The sequence below is a fragment of the Rutidosis leptorrhynchoides genome, chromosome 5 (assembly GCF_046630445.1).
Source record: "Rutidosis leptorrhynchoides isolate AG116_Rl617_1_P2 chromosome 5, CSIRO_AGI_Rlap_v1, whole genome shotgun sequence".
In the NCBI taxonomy this organism is placed as follows: Eukaryota; Viridiplantae; Streptophyta; class Magnoliopsida; order Asterales; family Asteraceae; genus Rutidosis; species Rutidosis leptorrhynchoides.
In genome coordinates this window covers 348,663,462-348,689,941 of record NC_092337.1, presented here as the reverse complement: position 1 = coordinate 348,689,941, position 26,480 = coordinate 348,663,462, and the positions used below count along the sequence as shown (strand labels likewise).

General features: G+C 37.2%; 2 protein-coding genes across 2 annotated transcripts; one reads left to right on the top strand and one right to left on the bottom strand.

Annotated features, from left to right (window-relative positions):
• Window positions 1-11,981: 11,981 nt before the first annotated feature.
• On the top strand, window positions 11,982-15,234 carry LOC139847525 (UDP-galactose/UDP-glucose transporter 3). The gene is made up of 7 exons (XM_071837207.1): window positions 11,982-12,273; window positions 13,084-13,181; window positions 13,277-13,407; window positions 13,557-13,587; window positions 13,701-13,804; window positions 13,960-14,081; window positions 14,623-15,234. Exons 1-7 carry the CDS (start codon window positions 12,170-12,172, stop codon window positions 15,020-15,022), a joined length of 990 nt encoding a protein of 329 aa, XP_071693308.1. The 5' UTR covers window positions 11,982-12,169; the 3' UTR covers window positions 15,023-15,234.
• Window positions 15,235-17,093: 1,859 nt separating this feature from the next.
• LOC139850472 (transcription factor MYB124-like) lies at window positions 17,094-22,674 on the bottom strand. Its single transcript, XM_071840042.1, has 11 exons — window positions 22,555-22,674; window positions 22,161-22,337; window positions 22,012-22,058; window positions 21,770-21,826; window positions 21,384-21,456; window positions 21,215-21,270; window positions 20,956-21,135; window positions 20,426-20,604; window positions 18,823-18,978; window positions 18,602-18,747; window positions 17,094-17,668 (listed from the first exon to the last, which is right to left on the bottom strand). Exons 2-11 carry the CDS (start codon window positions 22,254-22,256, stop codon window positions 17,573-17,575), a joined length of 1,086 nt encoding a protein of 361 aa, XP_071696143.1. The 5' UTR covers window positions 22,257-22,337; window positions 22,555-22,674; the 3' UTR covers window positions 17,094-17,572.
• Window positions 22,675-26,480: the final 3,806 nt, after the last annotated feature.

Here is a 26,480-nt window from a genome sequence, read left to right as displayed (position 1 = left end):
GTTTCCTTCATGGCTAGGAAGTGTGCAGATTTAGTAAGGCGGTCAACAATAACCCAAATGGTATCGTATCCGCCCACCGTCTTTGGTAGCTTCGTAATGAAATCCATTGTTATCATTTCCCACTTCCATTGCGGGATTTTCGGTTGTTGAAGTAATCCAGAGAGCCTCTGATGTTCGGCTTTAACCTTCGAGCAAGTCAAACACTTACCAACGTAAGTTGCAACGTCTTTCTTAAGATTCGGCCACCAATACTGTTCCTTTAGATCATGGTACATCTTGCTCGCCCCCGGATGAATCGAATATATCGTCTTGTGGGCTTCATCAAGTATAAGGTTCCGTAAATCTCCATAACGAGGTACCCAGACACTTCCGGCATAGCATCGGAGTCCAGATTCCCTAACCTTAAATTTTGAGACGAGAATGTTCAAGTATTCATAACGTAAGTTCTTCTCGATGAGAGCCTCTTCTTGGGCCGCTCGGATCTGGCTGTGAAGATTCAAATGAATGGTGATGTTCAGAGCTCGGACACGAAGAGGTACCGTCCTCTCCTTTCGGCTTAATGCGTCAGCTACAACATTGGCCTTGCCAGGATGGTAATGAAGTTCACAATCGTAGTCGTTTAACGTCTCAATCCATCGACGTTGTCTCATATTGAATTGTTTCTGATCGAATATGTGCTGGAGACTCTTGTGATCGGTGAAGATAGTACTTTTAGTTCCATAAAGATAGTGTCTCCACAATTTGAGCGCAAAGACAACGGCTCCAAGTTCGAGATCGTGAGTAGTGTAGTTCCGCTAGTGAATCTTCAATTGGCGAGAAGCATAGGCAATAACCTTCGTTCTTTGCATCAATACGCAATCGAAACCATTTTTGGAAGCATCGCAATAAACGACGAAATCGTCACTGCCTTCAGGGAGTGATAAAATAGGTGCGGTGGTCAATTTATTCTTCAAGGTTTGAAATGCTGATTCGTGTGCGGGTTCCCAAATGAACTTCTTTCTCTTGTGAATCAGTGCGGTTAACGGTCATGCAATCAGAGAAAATCCTTCAATAAATCTTCGGTAGTAACTGGCGAGACCTGAAAATTGGCGGATGTGAGTCGGAGTAGTGGGTGTCTCCCACTTGCTGATAGCTTCAATCTTAGCGGGATCAACTTTGATGCCCTGTTCGCTTACAACATGACCCAGAAATTGGACTTCCTTCAACCAAATTTAACACTTGGAAAATTTGGCGTAAAGTTGCTCTTGTCTCAAGAGTTCAAGCACTAGTCGCAGATGTTGTTCATGTTCTTCTTCGCTTTTGGAGTAGATGAGGATATCATCTATGAAGACGATAACAAACTTGTCCAAGTACGGCTTGCAGACATGATTCATAAGGTCCATAAATACGGCAGGTGCGTTGGTCAAACTGAATGGCATAACGAGAAATTCATAATGACCATATCGGGTTCTGAATGCAGTTTTCATTACGTCGCTTTCCTTCACCCTCAATTGGTGATAACCGGATCACAAATCGATCTTTGAGTAAACGCTCGATCCTTGCAGCTGATCAAAAAGATCATCAATTCGTGGGAGAGGATACCGATTCTTGATCGTCAATTTATTGAGTTCACGGTAGTCGATACACATACAGAAGGATCCATCCTTCTTCTTCACAAACAAAACAGGTGCGCCCCACAGCGAAGAGCTTGGATGAATGAATCCTTGGTCTAGTAGTTCTTGTAGTTGGCTTTGTAACTCTTGCATCTCTGAAGGTGCGAGTCGATAAGGTGCGCGAGATACAGGTACAGCTCCTGGCACTAAGTCAATCTGAAACTCTACTGCTCTCGGTGGCGGTAATCCAGGTAACTCCTCTGGAAAGACATCAGGAAACTCGTTCACAATCCGTACGTCATTCACACTCTTCACCTCGGTTTCTACCATTTTCACATGTGCTAGAACAGCAAGACGTCCCTTCTTCATGATCTTTTGCGCTTTCACGCAACTGATGAGGTTCAGCTTCGAGGTACATCTCTCTCCATAAATAACCAGTGGTTCGCCATCTCCTTGTGGTATACAGAGAGCTTTATCTCCACAAATAATATCGGCCCTTACTTTGGTCAACCAATCCATACCGACGATCACGTCAAAACTTCCCAGTTTGATAGGTATCAAGTTAATTTCGAAATCCGCACCAGCTATAATAATAATAGCTCCTCGGCCAATTTGGTCAACCTTTTTCAAGTTTACCGTTGGCTACCTCGACAAGCATACTTTCTTTTAAAGGAACTAACGACCAATTTATCTTATCGCAAAAGTGTCTGCATACATAACTTCTATCGGCACCAGTATCAAATAGGACAGAAGCTAAAAGATTATTGATAGTGAATATACCTGTCACCAATTCAGGGTTCTCGCGTGCATCCCTTGCATTAACATTAAAAGCTCTACCTCGCGGTGATCCGTCGTCTTTTCGCTTGTCGGGACACTCATTCCTGAAGTGACCCGTCTTTTCGCATCCGTAGCACTTCTTCGGCCTGGTGGGGTTCGCCCTTGCATTCAAAGTAGTGACCTTGCAATCCTTGCCTATATGCCCAGACCGTTGGCACTTCTCACAAACAACATTACAATACCTAGTGTGGTGTTTGTAACACCTCTTGCATTGCGGTAAGGTACCTTTGTAGTTCTGGTTGGAGCTTGTGCCGGGGTTGGGGTTTCCACCATTGTTGTGTCTCTTAGCGGGGGTTTGATCATAGGTCCTCCCCTTACTGTTATCCCACTTTCGCTTGTCACTACTACCCACTTCAGACTTGGACTTCTCCGGTTCATCGATGAGAATTTGATTCATGAGTGTATGCGCCATGCGCATTACTTCGGGAACATTCGGTGGCTTGGACGAGGTGACATTACCCTTGATGGACTTAGGGAGTCCCCAAAAGTATCTCTCCATACGCTTGAATTTCGGGGTGACCATGGTAGGACACATAAGAGCTAACTCAAGAAACCTCCGATTGTAACCATCGAGATCGTTGCTAATAGCTTTCAATTGCATAAACTCCATTTCCATCTTTTGTATCTCTGTTCTCGGACAATACTCATCAATCATAGCTGCTTTGAACTCCTCCCATGGCGTAGCATACGCCTCATCAATACCTTGTGCCTGTGCCATGGTGTTCCACCACGTGAGGGCACCATCAGATAGCGTGCAGGAAGCAAATTTGGTTTTGTTGGACTCGGAACAGTTGCTGACTCAGAATACTGATTCAAGCTTTTCAAACCATCTTGTGAGACCAACAGGCCCCTCAGTTCCGCTGAAGTTATGTGGTTTACAGCTCTGGAATTCCTTGTAAGTACACCCATCACGGTTGGGCTGATTAACTGCTTGAACTTGTGGTTGCATTTCCGCAAGTGCTGCGGCTACACGTTCCTGGATCATCTCTTCAATTTGAGCAGCAGTAGGTGTGGATCGACCGTTAGCCATGACGTTCTAAACAAAATTTTTGACTCGAGTCAAAATTCAGCATGCAATATGTAATAATATAGTATATAACAATCAACATGAAAACAGCACAACACATGTTGATAAGCAACGCAATTAGATATAAATACCACAAAACCATGATACGGTAACGTAAATAGAACACTTGTGCAAAAAGTAAACAACACAAAGTTTCCATTCATTAATAATAATAAGTTGCATACATCCGTATAAGTTCGTACAATACATAAGAGAAACATAAAACTACAACTTGATTACATAATGAAATCTACTACAAAATCCCTACGGGGATGGTAGGTGTAGGATGTCCAATACATGAGACAGCTGGTCCTCGAGCTCAGTAACCCGAGCTCGGAGGATTTCCACCTCCTTTGTCAATTCTTCGACAGTGGGAGATGGTGGGGCAGGCGGTGCTGGAGGTGTAGGTGGTGCAGGTGGTGCAGACGGTCCAGCTCCAGAAATAGAGGCTGCGAGGCGGTAAGGCTTACGGATGAAGGGGTCAGCAGGATACGGCACAAGCCGCTTACGGGCGGTAAACCTACGACGCCGACCAAATGCGTCAGTGAATGCTCGTCCTCCGTTGATCCCCGGAATAATGGTACCGTCGAAACGATACCGCTTCTTCAGCGGGGTGGAGGGTGTCTGAACAGATGCATCATCAAGTTCCTCCTCGTCGGAGTCATCGTCACTAGAGTCATCTGTGGATGAGTCGTCGGATGAAGGATCATCTGAATCGTGTGGAGGTGGCTGCACGGGTGGCTGTACTGGCTCTCCTCGGGCGGCCATTATCTGTCGATATCTGAAGGGTGGAATAGGCACGAGACTTCCGTCAGGAGCGCGTCGGCACCAATGGCGATACCGGTTACGGAACGGTCCTTCCCCGAATTCCGCAGGAATCACAATCTCACCGGAGCGGGGCTGTGATCCTGAGGGTCCGGGGGCAGATGGAGTTGGAATCTCTGGAGGGTCCTGGGTTCCGTTAGCAGTAACCACTGGGGCTGGCGCATGGCTGCTAGCTCCGGAGGATGAAGCGCCTGGATCACTAGTGGGTAGCGGGATCGGTGTGTCGGCAGCAGCAGCAGGTGAGGTGGCTGATGAGTCTGAACTGCCCAAAATGATAGCAGGTGGAGTATCCGACATCTGAACAAAGAAAAATAAATTTCCCATGTCAGTAAGTCATAAACCAAGCACGTATCAGGCCAACAGTTTAAATCATGTATAACATTAAATAGCATGGCAATAACAGCAAATCGTACAGAAGTAGCATGCAATCGGAAGCAAGTAATATCATGCAGTGGTGAAAGCAAGTAGCAGTATATGTCATATAGCAGTAAAAGTAAGCAACATCATGCAGTAAGTTCAACATAAGCACGTAAAGTAGCAAGTTGTAGATTAATCCTATTAGTGAATCCTACTCGGGTCGGTCTTAGATTCACTAATGCAACCTAATTCCCTACAACCAACACTCTGATACCAAATGTGATGCCCCGTACAAAACCGTCGTGTACGAATCATCAACAACGGGATCATTACAAGGTTAAGTACTATATGCTGTTTCAAAAGAAGTTGCATTCACGATAAAAAGGTGATGCCATAACCGACATCAAACGTTTTACATTAACAGTATGCTTGTACGAATAGCAAACATGAATAAATGTATGTGACCCTTAGGTTATTACAAATCATAGTTTTAAAAGTAATATAGTTTGAATGCAAGATAAGGTGTTTCATGCTGTTGACATCTCTAGAGCAGCGGGTGTCTGCAGCAAGTCTAGTAACACAGCGGAAGCAAGCTTAGGCACCTGAGAAAACATGCTTAAAAATGTCAACACAACGGTTGGTGAGCTATAGTTTAAGTATAACAGTAATGTAAGGTAGGCCACGAGATTTCAGTGCTACAAAGAGCGTTTCAAAACAGTATGATAAAGTATATGCTTAACCGTGGGCACTTGGTAACTAACTTAACATTTATACCCCCTGAAAGTACACTTGGCAAGTGCGTATGATTACGAAGTATTAATCACTCGTTAAATGCTAGCGCGACTAGCCCGAGTGGGGATGTTAAACCCTGTGGATCCATATCTAAGATTCGCGTTCACCGGTTCAAAAACCAATGACTAAACGTTACCAAGCTAAAGGGAATGTTTATGCCGTTGTATAACCCACACATATATAAGTTTTAAGTACTCGTGCTTAGTATGTAAAACATAAAATGCGCATGTATTTTCAGTCCCAAATAGTTAAAGTAAAAAGGGATGCTATAACTCACAATGATAAAGTAGCGGTAAAGTCGAGTCGGGAAGTAAGCAAGTACGTTTGTCCAAAAGGTCCTCAACCAAAGTAAAATATTACTAAGTCAGTAAATCATCCCAAAAGGTTTAGAAGTAAGTAAATTAGGTCTTAAAGGTCATCATCATTCATCATCAAACAAAAGGTGTAAAGTAAGTTTCGTTTATGAAAGAAGTTTAAAACAAAGGCTGAATTTGATCAGTCACCACGGCCTCTATACCTACTGAAATAAGGTGAGACTAGTGGCCATGGATCCGTATATGAGTCCTTTAGTTGTGGTAAAAATTCCAGAAGCAAACTCATCTTCGTTTGACCGTGGCGACGGTTTAAGTGCGAGTAGGTCAGAATTTTCCGCACAACGTTAAAAGGACCTAGTGACGATCGGAGGGCCATAAATCCTAAACCGTAACTCGGATTAAGACGAGTCTTAAATGAAAAGTTATCTACTCGAACAGAGATATCTGAATATCACAGTTACAGTAGCCCAGATCGTGCTGATCAGACCCAGAATACAGAAAACAGAAGGGTCAGTAGGTTCCGGTGGTTCTTGGTGCTCGATGCTTATCACGGTTCTCATCCTTGATGCATATAGCTTCAAGTGTACAATTCGTTGATGTGTTTGCATCATTTTCACCAAGGTTTGACCATCATAACACTTGTGTAAGTCTAAGATATGTAGCACAACTCATTTAAGTGTTGCAAGTGTTTTAATGAACCAAAGTTACATCAAAGTCTTAGATTTAACACATGCATGAAATATAAAAGTATTATTGAACTACAAACTTAAAAGTAAACTAACTAATCAAGATCTTAAGTTGTAGAATGTAGTTCTTAGTTTGATCTTGAAGATCCAAGACCCAAAAGTCTTGATCTAAAGTTATTAAGTTAATTCTATGTTCTTGAACTTTTTAAAGTTAATCTTTAGTTCAAGAAAAATGAGATCAAAGTTAACTTGTAACACTTGACCATCTACAACCAAAATCACGATTTTTAAAAGATGAACAAATGAGGAAATAAACTAATTACACAAGTAGTAAGTTCATGGGTTTCATACTTTTAAAGATTCAAGCCTAAGTCTTGATCTTTAGAAAGTAAACTTTTAAGTTTACTTCATGAACACAAGTATGACTTACAACACATGGACTTTCTTTCTTGTAACATATAATATGTAGAACATAAACTAGAGAGTTTTGTTCTTGCATATTCTTGTAAATACAAGATAAAATGAAGAATAAACTAAAGAGTTTGATTCTTGATAACTAATTAGTAATAACTAACAAAGACATGTAACAAAATAACAACAATGAACAAGTAACTAGTCAACAACATAAAATAAGTGATGATGATGATTATGTGTGTGTGTGTGTGTGTGTTCGGTTTTTGCAAGGAAAGAAGAGAAGAAAAATGCTTAAGATACTTACAAGTAGAGAGCTAGAATGAGAGAAGAAGTTTGAGAGAAAAATGCTAGTAAGTGTGTGTAAAAGTGGAGAGGTAGAATGGTAATAATAGGTAGTCAAAGTTTGAAACCAAAAACAACCTCCAAGGCCACTATGGCCGTGAGGTTCCCATCACCAATGGGGGAGGAGGATGTCCACTAAGTCTTGTATGCTCTTTGACTCAAGGTTTGGTAATTAAGGGTGCATGCATGAGGGTAAGGTGCAAGTAAGTGGTAACTAGATTCTTACTAAGTTTATTCATCTAGGTTAATCCTAAAGTAATACTTACATGGGTAATGGGCTAATAAGTCCATTAGGGTGAGTAGGGTGGGCTCTTAAGTCCACTAACATTAATCAAGGTCCAAGTTCAAGTAACTAACAAGTTAATCCAATTATAGCCCAAGTAATTAACTAGTAGTCATAATTAATTAAAAATGATTAATAGAAATTAATCATGAATGTAAATAATATTTGAAAGTATTATTCATGTAATGTACGCGTGTCACAAAGACGTTTCGGGCAATCAAAGTTAATCGCGGTAACAAGTAAGCGTATATAAACAATACATTTAATAAGTCACAAGTATTAATAATAATAATTATTAACAAATAACGTTGGAAAATCCAGGGTCGTTACAGAGAGTCCCTGAAATCTTTCACTTGACGGCTTTGAACTGGGCCTGAGCTTACACGAGAGTTTCTTGTAACAATGTTCAGACATGATATTAGCGTTGCTTCCAGTGTCCACAAAGAAACGCTTGATTACGAGTCCGCACTAGGGTAGATATCCACCAATCACGATGAGATCGCACTTGGCTCCCTGATCTCCAACAGATGGGAAAGAGACCTGCAAAATTTCCCATGAGTGTGTAGGTCTTAGCTTTGTTACAGCACGTTCTTTTTTGAAAACATGAATCACTTTATCTTTCCCCTTTACCTTGTCTTCATCATATTCCTCTTTGCGTGATTTCTCCTTATGTTCCTTCAAGTGTTGAAGCTCCCCTCGCTTCAAACACGTGACCATCTTATTGGTTAGAGCTTTACATCTGTTAGTTTCATGACCGTAGTCACATTGAAATCACAGAATTTAGATTTGTCGCGCCTTGCATATTCCGACATGCGCAGGTCGACTAAAGGTCTGAGATATTGGTTCTGTTGTAAGGATTTCCTTAAGACTTTTCGCCAAATTTTTTATGAGCGTTTGGTTGTTTTCCCTATTCTGGTTTCGTTGATTGTTACTGTCATGATGTCAGTGGGTGTGCCCACGATGGTTGTCATTGATGTGCTGATAGGGACCCGCATCTTGGTATCCTCTGAGAGAGTTGTGTGGGTACCGAACCTCCTCTAGGCGAGTCATGGTCATCGCGCCTTCCATGAATATTCCCGTACTGAAGAGAGTACGATATCTTCAGCTGCGCGCAAATGTTCTTGCGCTTCTCTGATCGTTTCTGCTAACGTCTCTGGTGGCCTCTTCCACAGCTTTTTCCATAACTGTAAATGTCACTCTCTGCAGATTTCATGAATGAATCCTGATACCTTCTGTGATTCTGCCAAATTAGGAATACGTGCCACCTCCCGGCTGTACCTATCAATGAACTGTCCCATAGACTCTCCACACCCTTGTTTGATATCATGACATTCGACGTGCGTCCTTCTGGATGCCCTCATATTGTGAAAATTAAGCAAGAAGTGCTCTCTCATATCATTTTAGAAAGTGATGAGGGGCGCATGTAAGTTGTTGAACCATTGGCGCGCTACGCCCTCAAGGAGGGGAGAGAACTTTGCGCACTTGGTTTCATCAGCTCATCTTTGATTGCGAGCTATGCCTTCGTTCTTCTGCAAAAAGTTATCAGGATCTGAAAGTCCATCATAGTATCCCAATGTGATCGGGATTATGAGTAGCGTTGAAGCAATGTAGTTTAGTATGTGAGCCGCAAACTTTTCAAAAGTAGGCGCTGTTTCAAATGTTGGCTTGACATTGATTCCCTTCATTCCTGCATATAGGTTTCTGACCATTTGCTCTGCTTTTCGTGGTTGCTCGAATTCCTTAACTATGCCATCTGACGTAACCTTCATTAGTGAGTAAATCAAGTTAGCCTGGTTTTGGGCGCGCTCTTCAAGTGTCTGAGTGCTTGACGCAGGATTCAACGTTGCAAGGGCAGGTGTCTGCTGCGGCATATAAACTGTTGGGGTTAGGCACGATTCTGTAGGCGGCGCCATCTGATACAACCCCAAGTTCTGTTGAGTACTCTGGATGTTCAATTCCTGTGTGTCGAAATCTAGTTTTTTAGAGCTTCTAACGCGCTTGCAGGTGTGGTGGGTGTGCGCGAGTCAATACTCGTGAACGCAACGGTGGTGTCTTGCACCGACGATCCAGATGCACTAGTGTAGATAAGGATAGTCCCTACGTAGGTGGTGTTTCCTGCCCATGGTATAGGTCGCGTAGTTTCTGGAGTCTTGAACCCTTGCGCCAGAGTTTATGGGGAAGGAGGGAGAGTAGCTCCTGTTGACAACACACTTGCGCAGCTACTTGTTCGGGTATCCGCAGATTTGGAGACTGGTGGCGCCTAAGGTCGTGCTAGAATTACCTTTGAGACTTCAAGCTGGTTCGTCATCTCCTTTTCGCTACGCTTTAACTACCTAGGGCTGAAACACACACAAAAAAGAATACCTGAATGTAATGAACTTTTAAGGAAAGAGATTTTAACAGAACCTTTTAACTAAGAGTTTCACAGATGGCGCCATTTGATCAAACATAAAATAGTCCAAGGGGTTCGTTCAATGCAAGATCAACAAATAAAGGAGATTTAAGGGTCCCTTGAGTTTAACTCTCCGGTCCGGAGCACCGTGAGTAACCCTCATACGAGAAAATGATCACATAAAGGGTGGTTAAACATGACCCACCATCATTCGGGTAAGCCGGAAGTGATGGCTCAGGGGCGGTGTTAGGGTTTTGTTATGATAACGTTACCTGAAACCGCAAGGAGTGTTGAGTGACTATTCTGGTTGCGCGAGTTAGTATGTGTAGATTGTGTATTAAGAGGATAATACAATTGAGAGTGATTTTTGGGTGTGTGAAGACGATGATTATTTCGGCTCAAGTTACATCTATTTATACATGTGAGTTTTTGTCCCTTAGTGCCACGTATGGGACAAAGAGACATGTTAGTGGTACGCTGTTTTGTTCTTGTCATTTTATTTCATAAAGCTGCAAAAGGTGCTGCCATTATCTTAGTGTTTCCCCCTTACGCCCCGCTGTCCTTATTCAGCCGTTATGCAGTGTTAGGATCGTACCAACCTGCCACAGTGTCCTTTTTGTTTTGGTGAGTGATATTTCCAAATTCAAAAATGATAGATCCACACATATTTCCTACCATCTTCCAATAATACCCTCAAATAAATTATAAAGTAAAATCTGTGCGATACATCATTTAAGGGTATATTAGGTATTTTAAGTGGATTTATCAATTAGAAGAGTGAAAATATCATCACCCTTTTGTTTTAGTGTCACCATTGTACACTTTTCACCCTGTATACGCAATCTCAGTGGCACCATGCTTATATTGCGCAATCGTCGTCCAATTCGTCCCGCCAGAACTTTTATGCAACTCAAGTGCATTATGCGCATCATCACGAACTTGCGCGACTATTGCGAGGCTATGCGCGCCATTAGGATGTTGCGCAATGGATGTTCAGCTATGCGCATCATTAGGTGAAAACTTCTATTTCGAATGTAGAGTTGTCTGGGATTCTGCTAACGTGGTAAATGTATCGCAAACTAATAGATCGTGATTCTTTATATCCCAACAAATATGAGCTTAAAAGAGAAACTTTGAGTAATTATATTGGATTAAAGGCACAAACAAAATTTGTTTAAAATAATTATATTACTACCTCCGTCCCAATTAGATAGTCATGTTTTTTTATTTTGGGATTTCTCAAATTAATAGTCCACTTTCATAAATAGAAAGGAAAGAAGATATTTGATTGGTGAATCTGGAGAGAGAAGATATTTCATTGGTGGAGAAATGAAGTTAGTGAGATTTCCTAAAACTGCGTACCCTTTTGTCCGTGGACTATTAAATTGGGACGGAGGGAGTACTTCTTATTAACGAAAAATAAAGCGGGTTAGATGATGATCATACGACATCTCGTTTTCGCCGTAAAAAGTAGATGTTTTATTGAAATTTAAACACTATTTCTTTAATTACATTTGGGGAAGAAAAAACACGAAAGATATGAGGCATCGAGAAAATCTTAAATGGTGTGAGCGATTTACTATTAATAATAATATAAAGAGTGTGGATGTTGTTAAAGATGAACAGTCTTCATTATTACATGTGGATTCACAGGTTTTATTTTTGAAGTCTCATAGTTATTCACTAATATTCATTTTTTTGGTTTTTTGAGAGCTTAGATGATGTTGTGTGGTTTTAAATCTTCTTTTTGCTTTTGTCCGGAGTCGCGTATATCATCCGTATCAATATTCATATCCATCTTAATAGATCGGATCAAATAGATATGTGATGGATGACGGCATCGAGGTTATATACACTGGTTAGATTTGTCGGATGCTAACTTGAGGGTAACATTATCCAATATGCAAAAAAATAGGGACCTCACTGCAAATAAATTGATAGCTAGACCACGTCACACACGTTTCCACAGCCAATAAAATCACAGTTTGAAGTCAATAAACCAATCAGACGCTTCCACATGTGAAATCCAACGTAGCAACCATTTTACATCTCTACTTCCAAATACTCGAAGTCTCGAACTAACAACTTGCAAGAAATTAATAATTAAATTAAATTTAAATTATAATTCATAAATTCTGCTTAAATAAAACTTTAAATCGTTTCAGTTTTCAGTTACATCATCGCTTGAAATCGCGACTTCGTTTGTGATTGAGGTAACTAATCGCCGGATAATTGAAGATTTTTGCCGGATCTCAACATTCCAACGGCGATGGAATCTCACGGCGTCGGTTTGCGCCGTGTTCTGCAACTCACATTTTGCGTCGCCGGTATTTGGTCTGCTTATATATATCAAGGCGTTCTTCAAGAGACAGTGTAAGTATTTCATATATCATCCTTATCAAATAACTTGCCTTATACAGTTTATGTGGAAATGATATTTAAAAATGTTTCAAAATTTCAATTCAATTTGTAGTTAAATTAATTTCAATACAATTTGTAGTTAAATGAATTTCATTTCAATTTGTAGTTAAATGAAATTATATGTTTTGTAAGTTGTTACGGAGTAGAATAATTTGGAGTATGGTGGATTTGGTGTAGACCTAACTAACACAATAATCATGTTTAGGTCATCACTGATTTATGAGTTGTAAATTCACATTTTGTTGTCATTGAGTTGGTTTTATGCAGGTTAATGTGCTTGATTAATAAACATTTAGTGTGCATAAATCAAACATAATGTGGTTTATGAACATTAGCAATTTTTACCTTCCTTTGATAGAATCGATCGAGTATATCTGTATATAGTTTTTTAAGGTTGTAGTGGTAATTGACTTATACAACAACAACAAAACCCAATACCACATTAGTGGTATGGGGAGGTGAGATGTAGACAATCCTTCCCATAGAATAAAAACAAGTCATTTGTTCACCCAGATTGAAAACTCTCTCAAAAGTAGAGAAAGTCATTCCTCTCTCTATTCGTACCTCCGGCCAATAAGTAGGAAATTTAAAAAAAATAGTAAAATAAAATTGAGACGCCATGAAAATGGTAGAATCAAATATCCATGGGTTTTAAATCCTGCCTGAAATTCAATTTAGGCTCTAAACGGCAGTCAAGACGCCAATAAATCCTGCCTGGTAATTGACTGATCATTTATTGAAAACTTTTATATGAAATTTCAGGTCTACTAAACGATTTGGTCCTGACAAGGAGAGGTTTGAACACCTGGCATTTTTAAACTTGGCACAAAGTGCCGTTTGTCTAATATGGTCATTCGTGAGTAAGTGTCTCATGTATTATTTTTTCGTTAACTTTCTTCTCATTTAGGACACGATCAAAGAAAATGATGATTGATATTTGTTGTTTGTTAAATAGTGATAAAGCTGTGGCCTAGTGGTGCTACTGGACGTGCTCCTTGGTGGAGTTATTGGAGTGCCGGTGTGACAAATACTATCGGTCCCGCTATGGGGATTGAAGCTTTAAAATACATAAGTTATCCTGCTCAGGTATTTATATGATTCAGTAGTATCTTTACCTATTAAGTATGACTTTGATTGTTTCGGTACAAATCTGCATTGTTTATTGCGTGCTGACTCTTGTTTAAAAATTTCAATGTGGTAATTTTGGAACTGATTTGTTTTATTATTACTTGCAGGTCCTGGCAAAATCCTCAAAAATGATTCCGGGTAAGTTTCAGCTTGTGTAGAATGCACAGTTTATTATATATAGTATTCTGCCGCTATGAATTGATGCTGATGTGGATGTGATTATATATATAATATGTTTTTTTTTTATGCAGTGATGCTGATGGGAACACTAGTTTATGGTATAAGATATACATTCCCCGAGTATCTTTGTACTCTTCTTGTAGCCGGTGGTGTGTCTGCATTTGCACTAGCAAAGGTGAGTAACAAATGACTCCGGAAAATGCAATCGTAGTGCTTGTTTTATCTTCCTCTAAGTCTGTTGAATGTATTTTATTTTATTTTATTTTATTTTAAGTCTGATGTTCTTTTTCATTCTCATCCAAATTATATTATATTATTGTGTATTTTCAGACTAGCTCAAAGTCGTTAAGCAAGCTGGCTCATCCTAATGCTCCACTTGGATACGGGTTGTGTTTTCTAAATTTGGCATTTGATGGTTTCACAAATGCAACTCAAGATTCAATCTCAGCAAGGTAATTAATCAATGTGCTTTATTTATTGAATCTTTATTTATAGCAAGTTATATAGTAAATACATCTGGCCATAGAAAACTTATTCTTTTGGGGTTAATAGATTTACCCTTGTAAATTTTATTAATATAGGAAGTATGGACACACATATAGCAACTCTACAAAGTATAAATAAGACATTACAGAAAACTTTATAAATTCTTGAAGACACTCGTTATATATTACTTCCTCCGTCCCAATTTAATAGTCTAGTTTTCCTTTTTGGGTTCTCTCGAATTAATAGTCCACTAATTAGGTCAAGTTCTTTTATACCCTTACTTTATGCATGTCAAAAAAGAAAGTACAGTGTAATAATGACTTTTTTCTTAAACTGTTTTTTTTTTTTTTTTTTTTTTGTATGTAAACTACTAAATTGGGACGAAGGGAGTAAGTCGTTGTGTTTGCTTGTGTTGCTGTTAAAATCACTAAATGTGTAAAATTTTAACAAAAGACATCATAGATTACAATCTGTGACATCTAATAATTGTGTATGTTCATCATTTAGGTATCCAAAGACAGGTGCATGGGATATAATGCTAGGGATGAATTTATGGGGTACTATTTACAATTTCGTTTTCATGTTCGGTTGGCCACAAGCAAGTGGTTACCAAGCAGTTGAATTCTGTAAGCAACATCCCGAAGCCGCATGGGATATACTATACTACTGTTTATGTGGTGCAATTGGCCAAAACTTCATATTTTTTACGATTAGCAGATTCGGTTCGTTAACAAACACTACCATTACAACAACCCGAAAGTTTGTGAGCATTGTGGTGTCATCGTTACTTAGTGGCAATCCGTTGTCTAGAAAGCAATGGGGGAGTGTGGTTATGGTGTTTAGTGGATTGTCGTACCAGATTTACCTCAAATGGCAGAAAGTGCAGAAGAGGAAGAAGATGGTTTGAAGTGTTGTATACAGTTTTGAATGATTATGTTGGTTTTTATAACATTTGGATATAGAAATTGTGGGTTTACTGGGTTCTGTGGTGATTTAGAAGGTTGAAAAGGTTGCAGTTGGTTAGATCGTATGTGTGGATCATGTTAGATTTCATTACATTGAACCCTCTTAATAGTTGAAATATAATGATCAATCTTTATACAATGCTGGTTACTTTTAACTCAAGAAACTTACACATACATGTGTTTGCTTTTATATATGTGTAATGGGTTTAAGACAAGGAGTCCATATTAGCCGGAGGTCCTTCCAAGTCTCTGCACTCGGGTAGAAGGGGAGCACCTTTTTACCTTCGGGTGAAGAAACTATTTCCCTTTCGGGTGAACAAAATATTCCCTTTTACTCTAGGATAGAAGAAAATTGTATACATATTATATCTCCAGACATTATAGTTGTGGGATACTTTATATTTATGGGAATATGGGATCTTATAGTTGTGGGAATCTTTATATTTGTGAGATTGAGTAGTGTTGTTGATGTGTCCATATAATCCCCTGAAATTTTATATAATTATCATAGTCTAGTGATCTAGGTAGCATATTATAGAGTGCTAGGAAATAGTCACAGGATAACTGGTTAGACGATGCAGTGCTCGCCCTTTGAATCTTCAGTAGGGGCCTTTAGTCTTTTGATTAGAGTAGGGGTCGCGAGAGAGCAGAGCGTACCGCCTTGCCATGGTCGCGAGTCTGTTTATAGTCGCGACTGTTGTCATAGTCAACAAGGTTGAAACTTCCAGGAAAAAACTTCGAATTGGGAGGGCGATCCTCCCGGTGAACTGACCGTACCCCAAACCGACACAGGTGAACAAGTGTAAATTTCAGGATTCGGCTTGTTTTGGCCTTTGAACTAAGAGGATAAGGCGATGCCATGGTCTCTCTGAACGCTTTAGACACGTACCTTTGTGGGCTTGCTTGTCTTTCTGTCCTATCCAATTCTCGATCAAACTTGCATTTTCTAAGCGCTAGATCGTTCTTGCCTGTTCAAGCATTAAATTTGCGTGTAATACTCCGCAAGTACTATAATGGTTTTGATCAAATGGGCTCCTATTTTGAAGTTGAACACAGATGGTCCCGTAAAGGGCTTTAACCTTGTGTAATATGTGGTCGGTATTCTTTGGAGAGTGTTCTTTTATATCTCCGCTTGGTACCTAAATAAAATGTTTTTTCATACACTTATCAGTTTACACGTGAATAGGAACAATTATACCTAGTATTTCAACATACAATCTGTTTGTAAATCCTGTAGTGTTGTAGTTGTATTTTTTTTTTTTCACAATTATTTTAAATTTTACATATAAAATAAAACAAGTCAAATAAAAGTAAACAAAAGAAATTTATTGTTTTAAAAAGACAAACTCACGCCTTTACAGGAATTTTCTACGATTATAAACGTTCACCTGTAAACATGAACTGGTGATTTCAATACCAGTCAGGCCAATAGCCTTATAGCCCTATGATTAACAGAAAATTAGAAAAATAAAAAAAAGTTACATGATATTATGCGTAATTGAGTAGATAAGTCCCACTCACCGCTATATGTCCGTAAGTTTTTCGAAAGTTGTGAAATGAACAACGTATTAATCACAGCTTACAATAAGCAATAGCTCATAGTAATGCCAGTTACAAAGAAACATTGACTAGGGCCCAATAAGTTAGTAAAAATAAAACAAAGCAAAAGGAATGCTTTAGACTTAAAAAGACAAATAATATAGTTGACCATAGCTTTTTAATAATGTTTCTCTTTCATTCTTGCACCCTTTAACCACTTTAACAGAATATTGCCCAATTACATCGTTTACTTTAAATAACCTTTATGCTTAAGTAACTTTCACATCATGGTTCATTTTATTATTTTAAATTTCTACTTTTATTCATCCTCCTCATCAACATGCTTGACCAAAACCACATTTTTTCACTTAGAATTTAAGGGTGAGAACATGAAACACATGTACAAGGGATAACTTTTCAATTCTGAGGCACCCATTCATCAACTACAGGTAAGTTCACAACCCAACATTCCAATTTTCGTTGTCAAAATAGCAAAAAAACAAAATCTTTTGCACACAACAATCGAGTATTTAAATTGAAGTTTACCAAACAAACAAACCTCTACACACACCAAAACAAACAAAGAACAGGAGTACACAAATCAGCATCTTGATTCTGATACTCCTTCACACTCTTTTATAATTCTACTACCCCCACACACACTCTTATTAGGTGTATAATATAACTGGGGCCATGATCAGCTATGTGCTGATGTATAGTTACACTCTCAAACACAAAATATATTCTATACAGCATTTGGCATACTTTGAGGCCAAAAGTTGTTATAGGGGAATTCAAATACCGGAATTTAAACTCCCCCGAAAAAATACACACACTAAAAGAATAAGAAGGCGGTTATCAAAAATGAAAGGGTTATTAGATCTGCTTGAAATACTACAATGTACGAGCACATTCGTAGCTTGCAAGCAGATCCTTATCGAACGATTTTGGGTTTAGAGGCAGTGGAGAAGGGCCTTTTTGCAAGATGGGGATTGTGAAGTTCCAGTTGTCGATTTTATTCCAAGTGTTTTCAGTAAAAAGCTCTTCTCCTGAAAAACGATAAAAAAACGGATCAATCGGGTCAGTTCAGCTTTTTCTCAAACCATTATGTATAATTTATTTTGTAGGTAATAGGATTATGATTCACATTAATTTAAAACTAAGGCCCCTTTGTTTTTATTTCTGATCTTGAACAGGATGGACCTTCCAATCTGCCCCTATCAAGCTTCTCCTATTTGAATTTTTTGGCAGATATAGAAGTGGCAATTTCAACCCAATTACTATAATTGGGACGATTCAGGTTATGCTTTCATCTCTAAAGAGCCAAACGGTTCAAATTCAAAAGACGTACTTAAAAGGAAAAGGTGATGTGTTCAACGGGTCAAACGAGCATGGTTGTTCCAGTATTAAATTAGTAGATTTAAAAGTCTCTTCTTATCTCGCATGATTTATAACTACAAATATTAATCCCCGTATAATTTACCTACTACACCATATATTAAGATCAAAGTTGTAAAAGTCGCGCGCCGGGGGACAAGTCGGTCTGGATCTTGTAGGAAATAGTCGGTCGAGACGAGGACGAGTCGGGCGTTGACCAACGTTGACCTTTAGTAATAAATTAATTAATTAATTAAACATTTATTATATATTACACATAACTATATCAAACATAACACATAAATATTTTTTAGAAAATAGATATATGACAATATCTAATCTTTAAAAATATAAAAAGTTTGACATAACTTCGACTTTGACTGACATTGATCGACACTGACCCGACTCGGCCGACGGACTTTGAACCAACATTTTAGCCAACTTTTTAACGTTGACCGACTTTTAAGATGTTTTGGGCGAGTCGGGACAAGCTAGTTCACAAACCGACGCGTCGGCCGACTTTTACAACAGTGATTAAAATAGTATCAGAAATTAAAATATTGTATGTTGCAGATTATTACAAACAAATAGTAACAAGAACTCACACTTTCTGAAAATTGTGGGCTTGGAATTCGTTGTGCCATTGATCTAAACAATGGGGTTACTTGAATCGGTGAATTAAACTCTGAGTTTGGTAAGGGACATACACCTCCTACATCATTTTTGAATTTGTAGCAAGATGATAAAATATCTGTAACACAAACAGAATGAATATCTTCTTTTCGGGCTATGACAGTTGAAAGAAGTAGATAGCAATATAACTCACCTTGATTTGTTGCAGCATCACATTCTCCAATATTTATATCATCCATAAGTTTAAGACTACTAGTGTGTATTGGTTCAGATAGTACCGGTTTAACATCACATTGATCATCCTGTGCCGTTGCAACGATTTTTGGATCCTCCTTCTTCAAGCATGTTTCTGCAACAATTTTTACAATACTTGCTTCTATAAGACACCAAAAAACATGTGCAAGTATTCATCCAACTGAATGATTATAGCTCAAATCAGAGATAGAAACAAGGTTGTAAAAGTCGCAAGTTGGGGACGAGTCGGTCGGGAACTTGGAGGGACGAGTAGGTCGAATCGGGGACGAGACGGGGATGAGTTGGGCATTGACCAAAGTTGACTATAGTATATTTTGTGTTTGATATATATATATATATATATATATATATATATATATATATATATATATATATATATATATATGTGTGTGTGTGTGTGTGTGTGTGTGTGTGTGTGTGTAATATATATATATTTATGTGTAATATATATATATATATATATATATATATATATATATATATATATATATATATATAGTGGTAGGATCAAGAGGGAAGTAACCATTCGGGGAGAAGCGGGGGGAAGCAAAAACTTTTTTTTTTTCGTTTTTTGAAAAAACTTTGTTCACGAACATTATAGATGAGATGAAAATATGACCATTTAGTAGAGACACTTTGTGATAAATGTTTTTATTTTGGCGGAAAAACGCTCGAAGAAGTAATATATTACAATTATCGTGTTTTTCGAGCGTATTTTGAGATTTTAGCTATTGGGGTTTAGATATTAGGGTTTAGATATTAGGGTTTAGAAATTTAGGGTTTAGGGTTTAGATTTAGGGTTTAGATTTAGGATTTAGATTGAGTTTTTAACACGAACGGTTTAGAGTTTAGAGTTTAGGGTTTAGGGTTTAGGGTTTAGGGTTTAGGGTTTAGGGTTTAGGGTTTAGGGTTTGGTGTTTAGGGTTTATTCATAAACCCAAAACACCAAACCCTAAACCCTAAACCCTAAATCGGGCTAAATTTTACTTCACAAAACATGAAAAAAAAAAAAACGTTCATATTCTTCACGAACAATATTATCTTGAATGTTATTTTTGTCGATCGTTTTTCCGCCTAAATAATAACATTCATCACGAAGTGTCTCTTCTAAATGTTCATATTTTTGTGTGATCTTGCTGCCGGAAAAAAAAAAAATTTCAAAAAAAAAACGAAAATTTTTTTTTTTGCTTCCCCCCGCTTCCCCCGATTGGTTACTTCCCCATTGATCCTGCCCCTATATATATATATATATATATATATGTATTACACATAAATATATCAAACACAAAATATAAACACACGTGGCACAAAATCTAATTTTAAAAAGTATACGAGTAAATTTTTTACCTAACTTTGACTTTGACCGACTCAGCCCGACTTTCACCCGACTTTTTAGTGTTGACCAACTTTTAAGGCGTTTTTGTTTTGGGTAAGTCAGGACGGGCTAGTTTCCAAATCGACACGTCGGCCGACTCCGCTAACTTATACAACAATGTTAGCATCTCTTTAAGCTAAAGCACAGTCAAGAACTAAAACGTTACCATCGACGGGGGCCTTATTAGTGTTGGCATGAACCTGGGCAGCTGAAGTGCCGGTTTTATGGCTCTTCTGCAGAAGTACAGTCAAAGGAGGTCGTCTTAGTTGCTGGTCCGTATTTATGCTTTCCTTAACCAATCCTTCATCTAGATTACAATCATCTGGTGTAGAAGCAATATGTTTCCTACTAAATTTAAACAATAGTATTAAGATAACAAGTATAACATGGTTGCAGAGCTCGAAATTACTCGGCGCGTACTCGCCGAGTACTCGTTTTTTGTAACTTAGCGAGTACTCGGTCAAAATCAGTCAAACTTGACCAAAACTTGGTCAAAACTCAGGATTACTCGGAAAATCATGTGAAATTCGGTCAAACTCGGTCAAAGTCAAACTTTGTCAACATCCGAGTACCCCCCGAGTTTCCGAATACTCCCCAAAAAGTCGTGATCGAGTGCTCCCGAGTAGCGATTTATGCAACCTTAAGTAGAAACTTGATTTCTTTTCTATTAAGTAAAAATTTTTACACCCAATATACCTTGTCTTCATAGGATGCACCAAAGTTTCTCCATTTTCAAATTTATTATTTCTGTTATTTAACATGACTCTTTTGTTGTTGGTGTTCACATCAACAGAACTGTTTTCTTTATTTAAGGCTTCATCCTGTGCTCTCCTTTTACATATGACAGAAAACCGGTTCTTAACAGCATTATCGGTCCTGTATTACATACGGAAACAATAGAACTCAAATTACTTTATTCAACGCCAAATTCGTATTCGAATAGAACGTTATTTACCTGCCTGTAACCACTTTAGCAATCTCAGTCCATCTGTTGCCAAACTTCTTTTGGGCCTGCGGTTTATTTACAGATATCAGATAATCACATTGACGTAGTTATATTTTCTTGATTTGCAGCACAAACTGCCAACTACCAATATATAAAAAAGATTATCGTACAACTTTACCTCGCATAAAAGTGTATCTTCCTCAGGTGACCATCCTCCTCTTTTATAATTAGAATTCAAATAAGTACACCATCTGCATTGCATTGCAATGACAGTTTTATAACTTTGCCCAAAATTAGTATCCATACATTTTAAAGTGTGTTTGGATTAAGCTTAAGGGTTTTAATATGTATCAAATGGCAATGAGAATGACGAGATATGATATAAGGTGTTTGTTTAAGGGGTCCGGATTTTGAAAATTGGGAATGATTCCCATTCCCGTTCCCATTCCCGTTCCCATTCCACCTCACTATCAATCTCATACGCATAGTGATTCCGTTAAGACAAATCAAATGCATCAACACTAACATAGAATGAATCAAGGGAACAAATATATTCCAATATACCTTCTTCTACATTGCCTTGTACTTTTATCCTCAAACTTGGACGCAATAATCGCCCAACTGCATATAACACTCGTTAATTGATCAGCCAAACTTGACGTTTACTCAATTTATACATATTATTACGATTTCATCACGAGATTAGTTACATTACGAATTTATAAATATTCAATGAAACTATGATTTCAACGTATTTTAACCGAATAAAGACAACCATTGAGAAAATTTAGTAAATAAAATCATACTTATTAGTTCCATGAACACCGATTTGTTCCCTCAAAATATCATCCTCCTGAAACCACAATTAGTACACCATATATCACAATCATAACACAAAATCTCAATCTTAATAAATTAAATAATAAATAACTCAATCAGAGAAGATAAATTAAACCTCTTTAGTCCATGAAACAATGTGCCTCTCCTTTTGCTTCAAATCACCACCAACATTATCACTACTATTACCACTATCACACGCTTTCTTCTTCATATTACAAATCTAACATACTAAATTGAGTGTCGTTTTGTGTTGCATTTGAAAAATAACAGAAACTAAGTACACTTTGCTGACCTAATAAACATGCCAACGAAAATCAAACAATTAGAATTAAATTATCCAAACAAAAACAAATTGACGTTTAATTAATTTATACAAATTGTAACGATTTCATCACGATATTGATTAAATCATGAATTTATGTATAATCATACACGGAGTATATTTTTTATAAACTATGAATAAATGATTAAATTGAAAATAATTATTATAAATTGGTAGGGCATATCACCAGGACAGTGGTGTGTGTTTAGGTATCTTCTTCGGAGCTCCGGCGTGATGGAGGCGGTGGTGTGTGACTGTACGGTCAACTGGTCAAACCTGTGGAGGTGTGATTCTCTGTATATGTGAATGTTTCAAATATTTTAAGCCGTTTATTATTTTTCGTTATATTGCCCAATTTTTTGAAAAGTTTAGACGTTACGTTGTTCCATATTAAATACATAACTAGTAAAAGCGGCCCGATGTTGCGGGGCCTTTCGTGTTACAAATCCATAGTTAACGTAACGTTATGTGAATATAGAATTAAAAACGTTTTGCTACGTATGTGTTTGAATATACGTGGTTGGTACCTAGTACACCTAATGACATGTGAGTTTTTAACGCTAGGAAGTTTGAGTAAAAAAGGAAATCGGGACCATCGATATGATTTAGTTAACTTGAGTTGCTTATTATACGTGTATATATATGTATAAAGGATAGACCGAAGTGTTTATCGTTTTTTTTAAAAACGTCTGTTTCGCGTATAGTCACATGCATTGTGTTTGTAAAATTATTTCGAGTTGTATGATGAAGTCGGAAAAATTTAACGCGTGAGGAGCGGGAAGATATGACCGGTTAAATATTTGGTTGAAGTTTGTTTAATTTTTTTTATTAAAATAATGATTTTACATTTTTAACTCTTGAAAAGTTGTCATTTTAACATTGTCTAGAAGTTTTTTATATTTATTTTGGGTTCTGACTTCTGAGTTGTGACGGTCGCTCCAAATCCATATGGACGAACACGTAATTCATTGATTTCATTGCGAGGTGTTTGACTTCTATATGATACGTTTTGTAAACATTGCATTCTTTTTAAAATGCACACCATAAATGAATATTTAAGTCAAAGGTTTTCGACATCTGATGATTTTTACATATAGACAATCACCGTAATATAATAGTTTACGATAATACTTCCGTTGACAATGCAGTCAAAATAAGATAGATGGTGATGATTTGTGAATGCAACGCTTTCTCGAATAAAACATGTATGACTCCATGCACATAGCTTGTCTAACGTATAAGCAAACAGCGGAAGACTTCTAGGAACCTGAGAATAAACATGCTAACAAGTGTCAACATAAAGGTTGGTGAGTTCATAGTTTTAATGTATCGCATAATCTGTATATAAAGGTGGATCACAAGATTTCAGTTGTTTCATCCAGAAACGTTTATCAAAATATTCTACAAGATTGAGCACCCTGGTAACTAAACTTTAACGTCTTTATAATAAATACCCCTGTTTTAACATACATGCAACCAACATGTACAATACACGCAAACCAACGTGTACTAAACTCAAATAGCATACGTCTGTTTTATAGTTCAGGCTAGGGTTTCTATACCTGGAACATACGGGGATGTCAAGCCCTATGGATCCATATATAACTACTCGCGCCCACCAGTTCTTATAACCGGCAGTTACTAGTTACCAAAGCTAAGGGATTTTCGGTTCAAACTCGGTGTAGAATTTAGTTTGTACTTGTATCCATTGCGTTTAAAATAAAGTGCATGTATTCTCAGCCCAAAAATATAGATTGCAAAAGCATTTAAAAAGGGAGCAAATGAAACTCACCTTAGCAGCATATAAAGTCGTTCACCAAAATGTGATCGAAACTCGGATTACCAAATAACCGTAGATCTTAACCTAGAGAACATATGTTGGTCAATAAATATCTATCAAGCTAGGTCAGGTCATAGTATATCACAATCCTAATGCTCGAGATCAACATACAAAAGTTTATCAAAAGTCATTTCAAAAAGTCATTCTGACTTAATACTATAGTTGAATGATCATGGCAATCGAAACATTTTAACATTTCACATAGTTTTCCAATTCTTGTAAAATTAGTCTATAGTTTTTATAAGGCTTTAAAACATGATAAAACATTCAATTTTGACAATTGTTCAACAAAACGAGACGTACTTTATATAAGGATTCATTTACTCGGTTGGTAATATTCAAAAATTCAATTTATCAATCTCGTAAACAAGTTGTTTAAATCTTAATTGCAGATTCAAAAGCAATTTCAATTAACGTCAATCATAATTCAGTTGATCATATCTTTTAATCCGTTCATCGAAACTGTTCGATATCTAAATGAAAAGTTATTGATTTTTCGCCAGCTTTCCAAAAACATGTATATCATATACCTTTTACCAGTAATATATGTATTTAATTCGTGATTCATTATAAACTGTTTAACGACGAAATTTAGCATACAAGCATGTATAAATATATATACTCGAGCACTAGACATGGATACATATTTAATATATAAAAGATAAGATATGAATGCTCACGTATCAATATTGTGATTCAATATTGCAGGAAAGTACGTAGACGCAACATAGATGATAAACACTAGGTTTGATTTGCCAATAATACCCACGTACATTACCCATAACCTCCGTAGCTATAACCCATAATTTTCTTAGCTCTATCCCGCTTGAAAACCCATTTTGAAAGTGACACGCTCATGACTTCATCGTAGTATTTTATGTATAATAATACTACTAATAATAATAATTAATAGTAATAATATTAATCTTAATAATAATATAATAATAATAATAATAATAATAATAATAATAATAATAATAATAATAATAATAATAATAATAAAAATAATAATAATAATAATAATAATAATAATAATAATAATAATAATAATAATAATAATAATAATAATAATAATATGTATATTAATACGGAGGAAATAATAGAAGAAGAAGTGGTGCACAACAGAATGAATTCGATCGTGTTTTATAGATGTGGCCTGATTTTCCCCTCCATGCGATCGCATGGTTTGAAGGGCACTAGGCCATGCGATCGCATGGCCAGCTGTGTCCAGCCTGGTTCCTTTGTTTGTTTGTTCGTCGACATATTAATTAATTATATTTATAATATATTTAATTTATATAATTAATTATATATTATATTAAATTCACGTGCATAGTTGACTTGTAATTTTCGTTCCGATAAGTCGTACGTCGTCACTCGACTTATGTCCCGGTTCCGGTTTTTCGAGCGTCCTTTCGTACACTGAGAAAACTTGTATTTTACATTTCGTGATTCGTACATTTGACAAAATATAGTCTTAGATTATCCATAAACTATACCACTAGAATTGTAACTTATACACTTGAGTGTTTTGGTCATTTAACTCTTGACGTAGTAACGATTGATTTCCGGAATTTAAGAAATAGAAAATCTTCATAATCTAAATAAGATTTGATTCTTCGGTAATTGCGGAAGTTAGGATTTCCTTTGGTTAAATGCGTAATCTGCCTCGATTGCTATGTCTGATATTTCGCTATAAATTAACCACTTCCGTTTCATTATTTTCACCACTCCTACATCTTCTTCCTTATTTCATACTTCTAAAAGATTGTGAAATGCTTAATCCAGTTCTGATTCTTGATATTTTCTTGGCTATCGTATCCTTCATTCTTCTTTTTCATATGCCACCAGAGGAAGTTATTTTCTTCTACTATTACCTTGGGGTTATAGTATTTTTCATTCTCCCGTGTCTTTATATTGCTATACGCATTGATATACACGGTTTGTAATATATGTTTTGTTGTCAGGCTTTATATTTTCCCTTATATTTAGGAGCTCCATGCTTTCGTTTTTCCTTCCCGACTAATGGTCCAGAATTTGTAGGTATGGAGTTTTGGATGAACATAGTTAATGTTTTGAGAAGGTAATCGTAATGGCACGATCTTGATTTGTCAAATTACCAGAATATCCGGAAAAGACCGAATCATCAAGAAAAATATTTTCTTGAAATGTTTATAGGTTAACTAGAATACAAAAGTCGTGTAACATGGCACATGATGACGTTATGATCTGTGAAGCATCACGTTCCATTTAAAAAAACTCAGCATGACTTA